Raw genomic sequence first — 14653 nt, forward strand, 5'->3', positions numbered from 1 at the left:
TGCAGTTTTCTGTTAACCATAAAGTCTTATCTACAAAATATTTGGTTTCGAAATAAAATAATAAATATCACATTTAAGTTGCAGGGATAAAATAAGTATTGCTGTTTAAATGTTTTGCAAAACTTAGAATCAAAGTATGTATAATTTCCCTCCTACTTCAACGAAAGCAGCATCACCAGCTATGGGATGAAGATTTGTCCATAATAAAAGCTAATCTATTGTCTGACGCATATAGCTGCAAAAATAACAAATATGTAAACATTCATAAACCTTTAGACTGATTCATGCTATTCAAAATGTAATAAATAGCCAGCTGCCCATAATACTAACACAAGTAGATTAATTTATCTAACTTAACAAGAAAAATGCTAACCAAAATATCTACTGTCAGAAAGCAGAGTCAGTTAGCAAAGCTGGTGAAATCATAGCTAGAAGCAAGAAAAAAGCCTCTTCAAGGTCTCTTGGTAGATTGAGAAGGCCAACTGAAATGACACCCAGAAGTAATCACGATCTAACAGAGGAGATCAATTTTTGAAGACTAACAACTACACCAGGCTAAGTTTCACTACGAAGCATTACAGGACCTACCAGAAACCGACAGCCCTAATGGAATAACACAATACCCCCTCGAAATAAAGAGAGGGAGCATGCCAATGTGTAAAAGGGATGAGGTGACAACTGGCCAGATAATGACGACCCATAGTGCATTTGCGGCGAGACTGGCTTAACAGTAATCTCGCCTATAGAAATGGACAGAATGGATAAAGTGGATGGAAAAGATCCAAAGGTAGATGCATGAAGAGGAAAGAGGAGTGTAAGTATAGGGAATATAGATGGAGAGAGCATGTACGTGTCAGAGAGGAGATGAGTTAACAAGCACTGGTAAAAGAGAATGAGGGAGGAAGACAAGGGGCAGAGGAAAAAACAAGGTGGAGCAGACAGCAGCTGTCCTACCATGTCAATGAGACTCTCCTGGATCCGGTTCAGTGTTGTTCTCAGTCGGCTGCTGATAAGGCCCAGACCTGATGACTCATACTGTGGAAGGCACACACACAAATACACACAGACACAGTGAGAGTCTGCACAGTGCGATGACACATTACTACATAAGAAAATACACAAAATGCAATAGTTGCTCTCTTCTCATGTCAACAGAGACAAGGGGATTGCTGCCGTCTACCCTAGCTGACTCTAATCCCTGAAGATGGAGAAGCAACTAAGAAGAACAGACTTCAAAACCAAACAATCGCAGAATTGATAGCCCAGAGAAAATAGCGGTATGGCGAGGGTAAAAGCACTGCAAACTCAACAACAAAATTCTGTTCAACTGACGTTGAGATGTACATGGGTCGGGGAGAGGAAATCACACACATCTGAAGAGGCTCAAAAGGACCAAACAACACATATTGGCTAGTATTCTAGTTAACAAGCTTCTGCAGCCCATATGTTAGTCATCACATGTCAGGATGTAATGCTTACCAAGCAGGCAGGGCCCACCACCCTGGCTGGGGCTGCCTCTCTGCCACTATAGGTGGGCAGAGATGGGCTTGGGACGGGCTATGGATGGTCGAACAGGCAGCAGAAAGGAAAAACGAGAAGCAAAAGCACACAAACTTTAAAAGCAACACTGTGGAGAAATTGCAACAAGACTGAAAAAAATAAAAACAAACAAACCGAAGCAGATTAATGGAGGTAATGAGTAAAATAAATTGCACACAGTCATTGCCTCAAATTTAAGCAGCCTTTTAATTTCAGAGCAACAAAACTCAGCCGTAACTAATTGGAAACCGCTAATAAGCAATCAGGCCATACAGTTGCTTCCTAAATCAGAAGACTGCTGAGAAAGTTTGACTAAATGTTGCTTGTATATCTCATAGCTTACTCATTGTCAATAATTAGGTTTCGAGAACATAATAAATAGAGCTTCAATTTAGCACAGCCTTCATTGAATAACACCAAGACACCTCGACTTAGGCCCCTTCACATAGAAATAAAACAGAATGCCTGTCGTTCTTGCAGGGTCTTGGACAGCAAGTGCTTTCTCCATTACATGCCATAAAGTGTGAAAGTTGCCCACCAGTTTCGAGTATGTGTGAAGTATCCATGGTGAGAATGTGGTTGTACATTACTGTGGTGGCAGCATATCTGAGTGATGGGTGGAGGAGCATGACATCCACCAGACAGGTGGAGGATAATGTGTGGCCTATCCTCTCTCCTAATAGCTTAATGCCAACTTAACCACACCCGGGTGGCAGGGATCCAATGAAGTCTTTTGATTCTGCAACTGCTTAGCATCTTGGCAAGGAGATACTGGAGCAGACCAGTCAGCAAGAGGTGGGACTGGGGAGCCGGGCCCCCCCATTCAGGTATCTGGGCCCGCCCAAGACAGATTACATTCAATTCAATTCAATTCAGTTTTATTTATATAGCGCCAATTCACAACACATGTCGTCTCAAGGCACTTCACAAAAGTCAGGTACATACACTCCAAGTAATCCTAACCATTGAACAGTGCAGTCAGATTCAGTTATTTATTCAAATTGGATAAAAAGTTTTTCTATCTAAGGAAACCCAGCAGGTTGCATCGAGTCTGAGATTTCAGAATCGGAATCAGAATCAGAATCAGAAAAGCTTTATTGCCAAGTACGTTTTTGGACATACAAGGAATTTGTTTTGGCGTAGTCGGTGCAATACAGTACAAATTAAACAGTATAAACATATCTACAATATAATATAAATATATGTGCACAGTTTTAAGTGAGTGAGAGTAAATATAGAGCAGTATAAGATGCAAGAGCAATACAACAGTGCAGGTGATCTTTGTGCAAGTATGGCAGTGCAAGTAAAGCAGGAGTCCAAGCTGAGCGTTAATGTAACGCATAGAGTTACAGGTTACAAGTGTCCTGTCAGCAAAAAAGGGGGGGTGTGGGGGAAAGGGAGAGTGTCAGGGTGGTTTCCGGGCTTTGTTAACCAGGCTGGTGGCAGATGGGAAAAAACTGTTCTTGTGGCGTGAGGTTTTGGTCCAGATGGACCGCAGCCTCCTGCCAGAGGGGAGAGTCTCCAAGAGTCTGTGACCGGGGTGGGAGGGATCAGCCAGAATCTTCCCTGCCCGCTTCAGGGTCCTGGAGGTGTACAGTTCCTGGAGCGACAGTAGACTGTCGTAGCATGTTGTAGCATTCACTCCTCCCGGATGAACATGTAGAGACAGTGGACAGTCACTGGCATTGACTTTGCAGCAATCCCTCATACTGAGCATGCATGTAGCGACAGTGGAGAGGAAAAATTCCCTTTTAACAGGAACATGTAAATTCTGTTGCAAATATGCAATGTATTCACCCAAGACAACAAGCAGAGGGTGCTGTAGGCTATTAAATGTGACTTTGGAGGGAGTAAAGAAGACACTTTGACATGGTAGTATGCCTAAATGGGCTTAGGGTTAGCGGGCTGCATCCTTCGAAGGCCACATTTTAGGCCGATTATATCATAACAATGCGACGAAGGGTGTCCCAATTTAAAGGCTTCTCCAAATGCGTCCTTTTCCCAAGATTTGAAGGATGAGTCCTGTCACTACCCGATCTGTCCCAGAAGCACGATCTGTACCGGCAGCTCATTTGTGCATGCGCAAACAGAATCACTTCCGGATCGCTGTTGAATGCGGTTTAGTCATTTAAATAGTACTGGAAATAAGTATTTCCATCCTTAATTATAACGACGTGCTATATTACTTCAAGTAAATAGTTTTATTATAACATATGTAATACACATTTTGATATTAAAATGTAGATCTATAAAGGAAATATATTTATGATACTAAATTATTACTTGCTATTAAAAGGACCTGCTTTCCTAGAATATGCTATAGTTCACTTAACAATTGGCGTTATTTTGTTAGAAAACATTATTTTTGTAGAAAATTGTTTCTTGATTGAACATTAACATATTAACGCTGTCAATTCCCCCTCTGATGTCTCCAAAGGAGGGACGTCTCCCTCTTGTGGAGACATCCGTTTTATTTTTTTACTGGAATAAAAATCCACATCGTTTGAAAACATTTCCTTTTCAAGGTGATGAAAGACTACAAACGGATCCATTCTGTGATCAACACTGTTGTAGTGTACAGAACAGAGAGAATGAAATGTTCAAACAAATTTTAATTTTCGCTGTGTGACATAATCATTGTGCATGCTCAGAGCAGAACCATTGAACAGAACCAAATGAACCATTTTTGTTTGTACTTTTGATATTCCCTTTAAATCATGTACTATTTATACGGTTACAATAAAATACAAAAAGAAACATCCCACCCAAAAAAAGATTTAAAAAAAATAAATAAATCAGATAAAAGTTTAAAATTTTGTTTGCGCATGCACAATTGAGTTGACGGAACGGATCGTGCTTCCGGGACAGATCGGGTAGTGACAGGTCCGCTGTAACCTTTGTGTCCCACCCTATTCTATAATTACTTTCGGGTCATAGTGGATTGTTCAAATGGAAGTAGTAATGGCAGAGGAGAGAGAAGCTGTAAAATAATAAGTTGAATATTTTACATTTTCTGTTAAACAAAATAACTAATGATGTTTCTACGCGAGAAAGCAGCTTTGTCAAACTGAAGTATCTGTTTGGTTTACCAAGATATCGCTTAGTTGCAAAAGTGCTCGACGTGTTTGAAAATGTCCGCTCCCAGGGGCTCACAGTCGGTTAGCCTCGCTGGTTTTACCAATGAGTGTAAGTTAAACACAGATATTATTTAGTCAGACTTTATCTGATGTTGATGTTTGGTTTATTTGTTATTACGCTCTACAAATAAATTGATTTAAACTTGGTTCAGAAAGTTATGTTAGTGTTTCAGTTGTTAAAAGTTTTACCAATAAATTAAGTGGTATTTGTAATCGATGTACTTTATTTAGTATTGTTTTTTCATACCTATGAACATACATTTTTGTTTAATGATTCTAAATGGCTGATTATTGAGTGAGAATAAAATTAAGGGATAGTAAAACAAGAATATTTTGAAGAAAATAAGCTTGTATGCCATCTGCAATATATAAAGGGGTAAATAAAGTCATTATTCTTTATTTGGATTAATAAATAGCATGGTTATTTTGTTTAAAAGGCTACATAATCCAGTCATAATCCAGTGTAAAGAGAGGACTGAGAGAAAAACAACCTCAGTACGGTTGAGTCAATTTGACAAACTGTGCGCTTGGAGTTTACACAACACTGGTTATACACTTAATATTAAAGAATGCCAAGTTTTTACTTTTTGAAATCTGAGCCATTTTCAAGATGTGCACATTCGATTTCATTCACTACAAAGAACCATCTGCGAGTCATGAGTTGAGAGAGAAAAATGACTTTTTTTATGAATTGTTGCTCATTTTTCAGAGAGACATTTTTTCTATTGAAGTGTAAGACACTTTTTTGATCTATTCTCTCTTTTTTGTTGAGTTTTCCTGCTCCAGTGTTATGCTAGGCAGTCTTTCACCTCCATTTTTCTGCTCCTATATTTCTCACCTTCATCTTTCAGTTTGCAACTCTGTCATGGAAGTTTTTATTTGTCTTTTATAACCCTCTACTGTCTTTTTCCTGAGTAGACGTATGCAAGTTATCCCCATGGGGTGCAACTATGCAGACTTTTGAAACATTAATCACTTTTTCCAAAAATGTGTTTGTAAATCTTCGTCTCTCAGCCTCCACTGACTCATTACTGTTAACAGTGATGGAGAATCTGTGAGCGAAGCACATCATGCATCTTTAGTGTATGTGTGACAGTGTCAAACCATGGCTGTTTAAACAGATAATGGGCATATTTACTCTTTTACATATTAATGCCCGACCATTACTCTCTAAGAGGGAAAAGTCAAGCAGCTTAATCTTGATTCCAGCGGTGTAAAAGAGAGCAAAGTGTGGGTCGTGGCAGCAGCATATGTGCGGGGTAAATTTCCGGAAGCTCTTTAAAGATTCATAGGGACATTAACATTTTACTATGTGTGTCTTTCAGTGAGACCCATTAATGAAAATAGGCAGGTTCACAATATGACACTTTTCAAGACATTAAATTAAAAAGTTACACATCAAAGTAATGTAAAAACGAATAAATTAAAAGCTAATGGATAATGCCATAAAAAGATCTGGTAATACTTGGTGGGTAACGAGGAAATGGGACAATGTGAAGTTTGTCACAGGATGTGCTACTTACTTGCTGTCAGTGTGAGATTTTGTCTGGAGAAGAAAATGTGAACTACAGCACAGATATGAAGGTGTGTGCTTTAGGCTTGATAGCCTGCATCTATCTCCAAGACTCTTATTTTGAAGTAGGGAGGAAATAGCTCTTGAGTTAATCTGTTGTACTGACAAAGCTGAAAATAGGCTACCACATAGATGGGTATACTAGAGGTGGACTTCATACAGACGTCCGCCTGACACGCCCATGCAGTGTCACACAATAAACTGCTTTGCGGGAAAAAGTTTCCACTGTTTTATATGTGACATACGACATCAAGCAACCAGTCGCGAGGATGCTGTGTCACTGCCACTCTGTGCGCCTCACTGGTGTATTCCCATTCTTTGTCACTATTATGCTTTAATGGCCTTTTATACCACATTCTTTTCTTTTGGTTGTCCGAAGTTACAAGGCAAATTAGCTATTCCTCTTCATTCGATGACGTCAGGGCGGAAAGTGTGGGAACTGTAGGATTTTGTCACTTGAAAAGTAGGAAATTGGTACGCTCGACTCATACGAAACCTCAGATGTCCGCAGACAGTGCGCGCAGAGTCCGCACTGCTCACAGCACGCCCGACTCTGTGGGAGCTTTAATAAAGACATCTAGTCGATCTGGCCAACAACATACTTAGCCTTAAGGAGGCTAAGCTTAGAATCATGGGGTCATATTGGCGTTACACAAAATGGCTACTTTATAGCTTGACTGCATTTGATATGATTCTCAGTTCAAATCCTGAAATACTTAAACTAATGAAACTTGAACTGAATAGTTCCTCACTAATCCCTCCTGGACCTGTTTTCCCCATAACATGATCTAGGAAGGAAGGAAGGAAGGAAGGGAGGGAGGGAAGGAAGGGAGGAAGGAAGGAAGGAAGGAAGGAAATGAAAGGAGGAAATGAAAGGAAAGGAAGGGAAGGAGGGAAGGAGGGAGGGAAGGAAGGAAGGGAGGGAGGGATGGATGGATGGATGGATGGATGGATGGATGGATGGATGGATGGATGGATGGAAGGAAGGAAGGAAGGAAGGAAGGGAGGGAGGGAGGAAGGAAGGAAGGAAGGGAGGGAGGATGGATGGATGGATGGATGGATGGAGATTTATGAAAGCATTTTGACCACCTTATAAATAGACAAGCATAAAAACCACCACATATGGACTATTCAAACCTGGACTAGTCTACATTGAAGACAGATTGTTCAAAATGCAGTTTGTGATTTGTGAAACTGTTATCTGAGAAAAAAATGATATTTATTCCTATCATTTCCAATAATACTGCTAAAATCTCGTCTCGCTCTTGTGAACCCAATAGATGTACTGTCTCATTTCGTGAGCTGCCTGTTTCATTACACCCCCAGTTAATGCAAATGTATATTCTTTACATGGACTCAGAGTGGTCACATACATGAAAAAAGGAAACCAGTGACAAATGAAATTGAAAACCTTTCCTGAGACTCACACATTCACACACATACACATCAACATGCCAATGATCTGACATAAAGAGGCCCCTGAGGCGCATACTTTGTCTTTATCATTCCTATTTGGATGGAACAGAAGTAATTTCATTGTTACCATTACCAATTCCCTGAGGGCAATAAATACATAAATTCTGCCATTTTTCATTCTTTGTGAGGCACAGTAAAACTGACATAGCTGTTACTGACATGGACAGCAATTAGGTAGCATAGGAGCAGTTGTTATTCCCTATTTTACTAGAGATCATCTAATAAACAAAGGAATCCATCTCTAGAGGTAACACATGCAATTAGTGACACTATAAAAAAGCAGACAAAAGCTCAATATTACAGCGAATTACAGAAACCAGACAAACTTTCTCAATATCCTAATGCAGCATTTAATTTTTTCAAACAAGTGTAACTAGCAGTTTTTCTTCTGCTTCTGGTCTGGTTTGACTTTCAGTCTTCTTGGTTTGTCAAGAATTTGAATTTTAAGTTGCTGTTGTAATAAACAGTTGGGACGGTCACAAAAACTGCACCGGATCTTCCATGGGAAGCCCTATTTGACCTTCATGAGCAGGTGCAATTTCTGAAATTCAAATCAAGTCATTTTTGGATTTGAGCAGCTGGTGGCTGGACAGGAGAAATATGAACCCTGGTTTACTGCAGTATTAGAGATGAATCTCAATAAAATTTGCGCATTATCAAAATGTTTTTTCACAAAAATTAAACATAAAATAGTTTCAATACATACACACTACACATACTTGACCATACAGACAGACAGACAGACAGACAGACAGACAGACAGACAGACAGACAGACAGACAGACAGACAGACAGACAGACAGACAGACAGACAGACATTTGTTGCATTATGTAAAACATGTTGCTGCTTTGTAGAAGAAAGAAGGAAACATGTGGGTAGTTAAAGAAAAAGGCAACTATTGGCGTTTTGAGTATGGATGAAATAATTAGATGTTTCTGTTGTCACAGTTGATTGTGCTAATGGCACCAATTTATAACCTACTCTGTTTTTTAAAAGGTGTCAAAATTATACTTTCTTGATTTTGTTTAACAAAAAGTTGTAAACTCAAAAATTATTGACACTCTGATCCCAACAGAAATTCTTGTTAAATTACACTATTACCAAGTCATTTGCCACTTAATAAAGTGATATTCTGATAATTTTACCAATGTTTTACACCAAAAATAAGGCTACAGATTGAACAGAAACTGCTTTTTTAAAAAGCTACTGTTATGTTCTCAAGCCCGTAGTGCACAACCCAAAAAAAACTGGTTCAGTCAATCTCCAGAGATAATGACTTTAAGTGGGTGAAAAGCCTGCGGTTGCAGCATTAGCCTTAATCACGCTTAGTCTCTGTAACAAATAAAGGATGAAAGAAACATACTACACATAACTCATGGATGCCTTGATGATGGGACTTTTATATTATGCTAAATGTCAATAGTCAAAATATTGCTGTGGATGTAAACGTAGCAACTGTTTTACTAGATTTTAGGGTCTCATACCCTTTAGTAACAATGTAAATTTGTATTCTTTAAAATTGAAAATCTCAATGTCAAGCTTTGCTCACTATGCACAATTTATTTTAAAACATGACAGTGTACAGCACAAATATAACCAAATATCACCTTTTGAAGATAAAGTAACTTGTTTTGATTATGTGAACCTCAAAAAAATTTAAATTAATATAAAACTCTATGAACGAAAGAGCAATATGACTTTACCATGTCATTGCGCCCGAAGAAGGTGTACACGGCATAAAGGTAGTAGTCAAAGAGCTGCGATACACAGTGGATGACGTCAAAGGCAATCGGCTTCAGAATGTTCATCATCTGCATGTACTTTCCTGAATACAGAGGACGCAAAGAAATAAGTTATTTCACATACTGGTAATCTGAATGTGAGTGTATGCCAGGTTGTGTGGTACCATAAAGGCTCGAGCATTTCTAAAGCCAGCACTGGTTTGCAACCAACTAATTCTCTCAATTCTTAGGTAAATATTTCAGGACATTAAAAGGGTTAAAACACAGTAAGTTAATCATGGGGTGGCTACAGCACTTAAAGAAGAACTTAAACAGCAGCATCCTGCATTTACACACAAAGTGCAAGGACTTAATTTAGCAAAAAGGTAATAAAAGCTAAAAATACAGAGGTATGGGGGTGTAACTTGGTTTCTACAGAGTAAAAACTGATGAGGGGGATGAGAGAAGAAGAAATAAACTCAATCTTGCTCGCTTTGCCTCCAAGACAGAACTATTCCTCAAACTCATTAATTACAGATGCTCTCTTGAATTCTGTACTGAGAGCTCTGGGTTCAATTTGATTCCATCATACTCCTGCACAGAGTATGCTGGACATGACCTCAAGTTTTTCTACTCTGCTAAAAAGTCAGTGTAACTAATCCAGTGAAATAAAACAAAATAGTAAAACTGAGTTCTCTGAGTTTTTTGCTCTATATGCTCAGGAAAATTAAGTCAATCTAAATTCATTGGGCAAAAATTCTAACCTCAGTGCCTTAAAGGTTTTTATCTACTCTAATTCTAATTTGTGCAAGAAAATCCTCTTACAAGGTCCAATCAATGAGGGTTTCCGGATGTCCTGGAAAGCCTTGTCACCAAAACATGCGAGTAGCACCTTGTAAAAGTAAGGTCAGAGCTCAGGGTGAAGGCTAACCATTATCCATGCAGCTCAGTCACACAGACACAGAGTGTGTCAATCGGCAATGATTTGTTTAATTGGTGAATAAATTGAAATCCTGCAGGGGGGAGGATACATGCAGCTGAGTCTGAGCTCCTCGGGAGGATAAGGCAAGTTGTAAAAAGGGTTCTTGTGCATGCGTGCAGCACCTACCAACAAGCCGGATGACGTTGAGGGTGGTGTTGGTGAGAATCGGGGCGCTGGCTTTGCTGAGGTTGTAATCAGACTTTTTCTTGCTTCTTATGGTCTCCCGGGACACGCTGATGCATGCGGAAGGGGGTGAGAGAGAAAGCAGGGAGTAAACCATGGGAAAGTAATTCATGTTAATATCACTAATCTTTGGGAACTATTGGCTGGTGTGGGTCATAGTCCTATAATTGATCTATCAGAACCCATTACACATGGTAGGAGATACAGCTGGAGCCTGCTGCTGGGAAAGGCTTTGAACTGATGATCCTGGAGCACTATATCCCTGACACCAAGCTCAATGAGCCAAATTAGTCAGAAGTCATTACATTGGCTGCTGTCATTGCAGGAAATGTCTTATACCTGGATGTGATCATGCAACCCAGTCAATGATTAACAATTAGTAAGCATTACTTTCATTAATAAAACAATTTCATTTAAGTAACCATGTTTCACAATTGTATAATGGAAGATGGAAAAAGAAGAAGTGTTGTAACTCAGCGATAACACTGAATATGTCAGTGGTATTGGTGTAATATTGCAATCTGATAAAAAAAAATAAGTTCTCAGAATTTCACAAGCACATCTACCTAATATTAGTTCTTCCATCTTGAGTGGTTAACCACGGCTGGCAAAACTAAAGAAAAATAAGCTTAAAACTTAAATCTTTCTGAATAAAGAAATAAGCCCACAAATCTAAGTAGTTATTCAGAAACTCTTAAAAAGAGAGACTTAGATAAATATAGCAGAATCTGGCTTTCCCCTTCACATTACATTAATTTGCCCTATGATCTCTAGGATTTCCAAAACCAATGCAACATCGCTGGATTGTGGCAAATTTGGAAAAGTTATTACGTTTTTTCCCACTGAATCTTTGGCCATCCAATCACAATGCTACTCCTGGGCATATCTGCAGATATAGCCTCACAACGTGCAGAATTGTCCTATTAATATAGAAGGTTTATGCACTTCAGTTTCAGCCTTATTCTGGTGAATAAAACACAATCAGCATTGTTCTGTCTCCCAGGACAACAAAATGATGACATTTTGTTCTTATAGAGATAGTTTGGAAGTCCTTGCAGCTTGTTCTATACACATCATGTGGGCAGAAATTTTTTTTCTTCCATAGTACCCAACAACTATGACGTACAAATTGATACAAAGGATCTACAAGGACTTTTTGAGAAGTATGTAATGTCATAGCCAGAAAGCACCTTGTTCTTGTTCTAGCAAAGTATATACTAGCAACTAGAAAGAAAGCCTAAGCCGGTGTTATTTGCACAGGTTACAATAAAAATGTATCACACCCTGAAAACAAATAAAACACAAAAAACCTCCAGAGCAGCAATCAACTACCTTTGAAATTAAATAGGCCGATACATACGCTAGAAAAAGACACACTCCCCAGTTTTGACTACTGACTCATTCTTTAATAGAACAACATTCACCTAGGAGGTGGTAAAAAGAAAAAAAAAAAAAGCTTCTGAAAGCTTTCTAGCTGTAAAGTAGGGTTACGTAAAGGTGAACTAAACTGACTGTTGCTACAGGCATTTAAAACAGGAATTGTTCACCCTTTTAGGAGCACCTTAAGAGAAAAATTTAAAGAGGGATCAAGGTGTGTTTGTGTAGTTTGTGTATATGTACACACATCTAAAAATGACCTGGTCTATGTGTCCATTTGATGTGTTGTACTGTAATAAAGCCAATTGGATCTTACCTCTTCAGAGGGGCATCGCCTGTCTGCTCATCAACGTAGTCCTGCTTGAGCTCATCGGGGACATCGCTGTCACTGTCGTAGTCCTGATAGACACTCTTCTCCAGTTCGTCTGATTCGTACTGGAGAAAATCAGGAGATAGAGATCAAAGACGATAAAAATACGATACACCACGCTGGGAAAATGTCAGGAAGCAGAACAAAGCAGTCAACTCACTGAGTTCAGGTAAAAAGGCTAAAATATTCATTCATGAAAATTCAAATACATACCTTCTAAAATAGGATGATGTTTTGTTTCCGACACTGAGACACTGAATGAATTAAATATGTTATAAAGACCACGAATGGAGACTGGTGTATTGCTTAGGTACTAATCCGGAAAAGCAAACACCATAAAACAGGATCTTCGTTTGACAAGGAAACAAAAACCCATGCCTTGTGCTTGTCTTGTGCTTTCCGCACAACAGCTGATTGCCTCAATTATAATGATCGTTTCTGATAATATTGCCAGTTATCAGAAACATTAAGTGTTTTGATAACTGGCAATGAGTCTGTAAAGGAATTCAGCTATACTGGAGGGGTTTTAATACAAAGATGGCCTGTGTAAGGTCAAACCGAAGCATCTCAATCACATTTAAGTGCAGGCTTGGACTAAGCCATTCCAAAAAGATAATTATATTTTTTTCAACCAATCACAGGCATATTTATTTGCGGGTGTGCTTCTATCACTTTCCTGTTGCTAACTGAAGTGTACCTGAGCTTAGGGTCTCAAACTGAATATTTTCTTCCAGGATTTTCTGGTAGAGAGGGGAAATCATGGTTCTGTCAAGTATGGCAGGTTGTTCAGTGTGTCAAACACTGACCAATAATTAGGCAGTGTGACTGCTGCTGCAACTGAGGTCTGATTCCTGTTCTACTTCTGTCTCCTTCCATCCTAGATTTAGTTCTGGGTTCTTTTGTGACCTCCTTGATAAGTCCGTGATGCACTCTTAGAGTAATTTTTGTTGGCCGGCTACTCCTGGGAAGGTTCATCAATATTCTGTTATTTCCCCTAAGTAGAAAATATCTCTCACTGAGGTTTGCTGGAGTCCCAAAGCCTTAGCAATGCTTTGTAACCCTTTCCAAGCTGAGAGATCTCAGTGTCTTTGTTTCACAGATGTTCTCTAATGTTTTTACATCTGAGCATGTGTACTCCTTTTTGAGTTCTTGTAGTCTACTTCATGCTGCTGGACAGGTTCTGTTTAAGTGGTTTCTTATTGGATGGGTCTGACAGAAATCAGGCAAGATTAGGGCTCTTCAAAATCAAACTCATTTCTGAAAAATTGTGACAGAAAAGAAAAAGCAGAAGAAATCTATAAGGGGTAGATACTTTTTTACAGCTCTGTTTGGTTTGCATTGCAAGTGACCATTGCAAGTCCAACAGTTGAAGGTAAATTATTCTCCATTCAGTTGAAAATTAGTTTTTCTTAAGGATAAAAATTTCCAATATCAGGCGATTGGATATCAGAAACCACCCTAAAGCAACACACTAAGGAGTTCTTCCAATAAAACTTAGTAAGGACCAGTTAAGCACTGCAATAAATTACTAAACAACTTTCTATATCAAGATCCAATTATACAGAATTTTCAGTAAACCTTCGTTTAACGACTCAATGAGATATAAAATAAAGATGTAAACAATTATATCCGTTTGTTGATCAGCCTTCAACCTTGTAACGGCTCTCAGTTCTGAAGCAGTACCCCGTTAGAAGCAAGCACATCCTCCGTCTCCTCTTCCTTGTGCTCAATGTGCATCTCAAAGGGGTTCCCGTCCTGATGATACTGCTGGAAAAGGGACGGCTCCTCCAGGGCCGGGGAAACTGACGACGCAGCCTGTCTGCTTGGGGAAACGGAGGGAGAGCGACACTGGCCCATAAACTTGAACTCCTGGATTAGAGAGGATGGGACCACAAAAACAGAACTTTTAACTCAATATAAATTACACAATCTCACAAAAAACTATTTTTTTGGAAGCTGTAAAATTTTGTGAATTTTCATTGTGGTTTCACAATTTACTGTGGTGTAGATTCTCAATCATTCAGGCCATGATAGTCCACTTTACCTCTCAATCAAAAGGCTTCATTAGTCCTAATCAGAAGTCCATTTGCCTTCTATTTAAGAATTTAGGATTACATTTTAAAATATTATGACCAGGAAGTAATAAAGTAAGGAAAAAAATTGAAACACACATCGTTCTTAATTATACTGTTTATAAAAATATTACCCAAAACAGACATTTTCATAAACCTTTTAGAAACATTCACTAACAAAGCATCTGTTACATTGAACCAAAGCTACAAAGAAATTAAAAC

At 38.9% G+C, this 14653-nt stretch overlaps 1 protein-coding gene across 2 annotated transcripts in view; it reads right to left on the reverse strand.

The window, feature by feature from the left end:
- Positions 1 to 14653, reverse strand: part of vps50 (VPS50 EARP/GARPII complex subunit) — a 158289-nt gene that overhangs the window by 56662 nt on the left and 86974 nt on the right. The window contains exons 18-23 of one of the 2 annotated variants that reach the window (XM_047383264.1): positions 14043 to 14228; positions 12306 to 12424; positions 10556 to 10662; positions 9430 to 9551; positions 1480 to 1557; positions 955 to 1035 (exon numbers count right to left, since the gene is read on the reverse strand). In XM_047383264.1, coding sequence (XP_047239220.1) covers positions 955 to 1035; positions 1480 to 1557; positions 9430 to 9551; positions 10556 to 10662; positions 12306 to 12424; positions 14043 to 14228 — 693 coding nt within the window. The remainder of the gene's footprint in view (positions 1 to 954; positions 1036 to 1479; positions 1558 to 9429; positions 9552 to 10555; positions 10663 to 12305; positions 12425 to 14042; positions 14229 to 14653) is intronic. The other variant, XM_047383265.1, reaches the window with a different exon arrangement.

The sequence above is a fragment of the Girardinichthys multiradiatus genome, chromosome 13, assembly GCF_021462225.1.
Source record: "Girardinichthys multiradiatus isolate DD_20200921_A chromosome 13, DD_fGirMul_XY1, whole genome shotgun sequence".
Classification (NCBI taxonomy): domain Eukaryota; kingdom Metazoa; phylum Chordata; class Actinopteri; order Cyprinodontiformes; family Goodeidae; genus Girardinichthys; species Girardinichthys multiradiatus.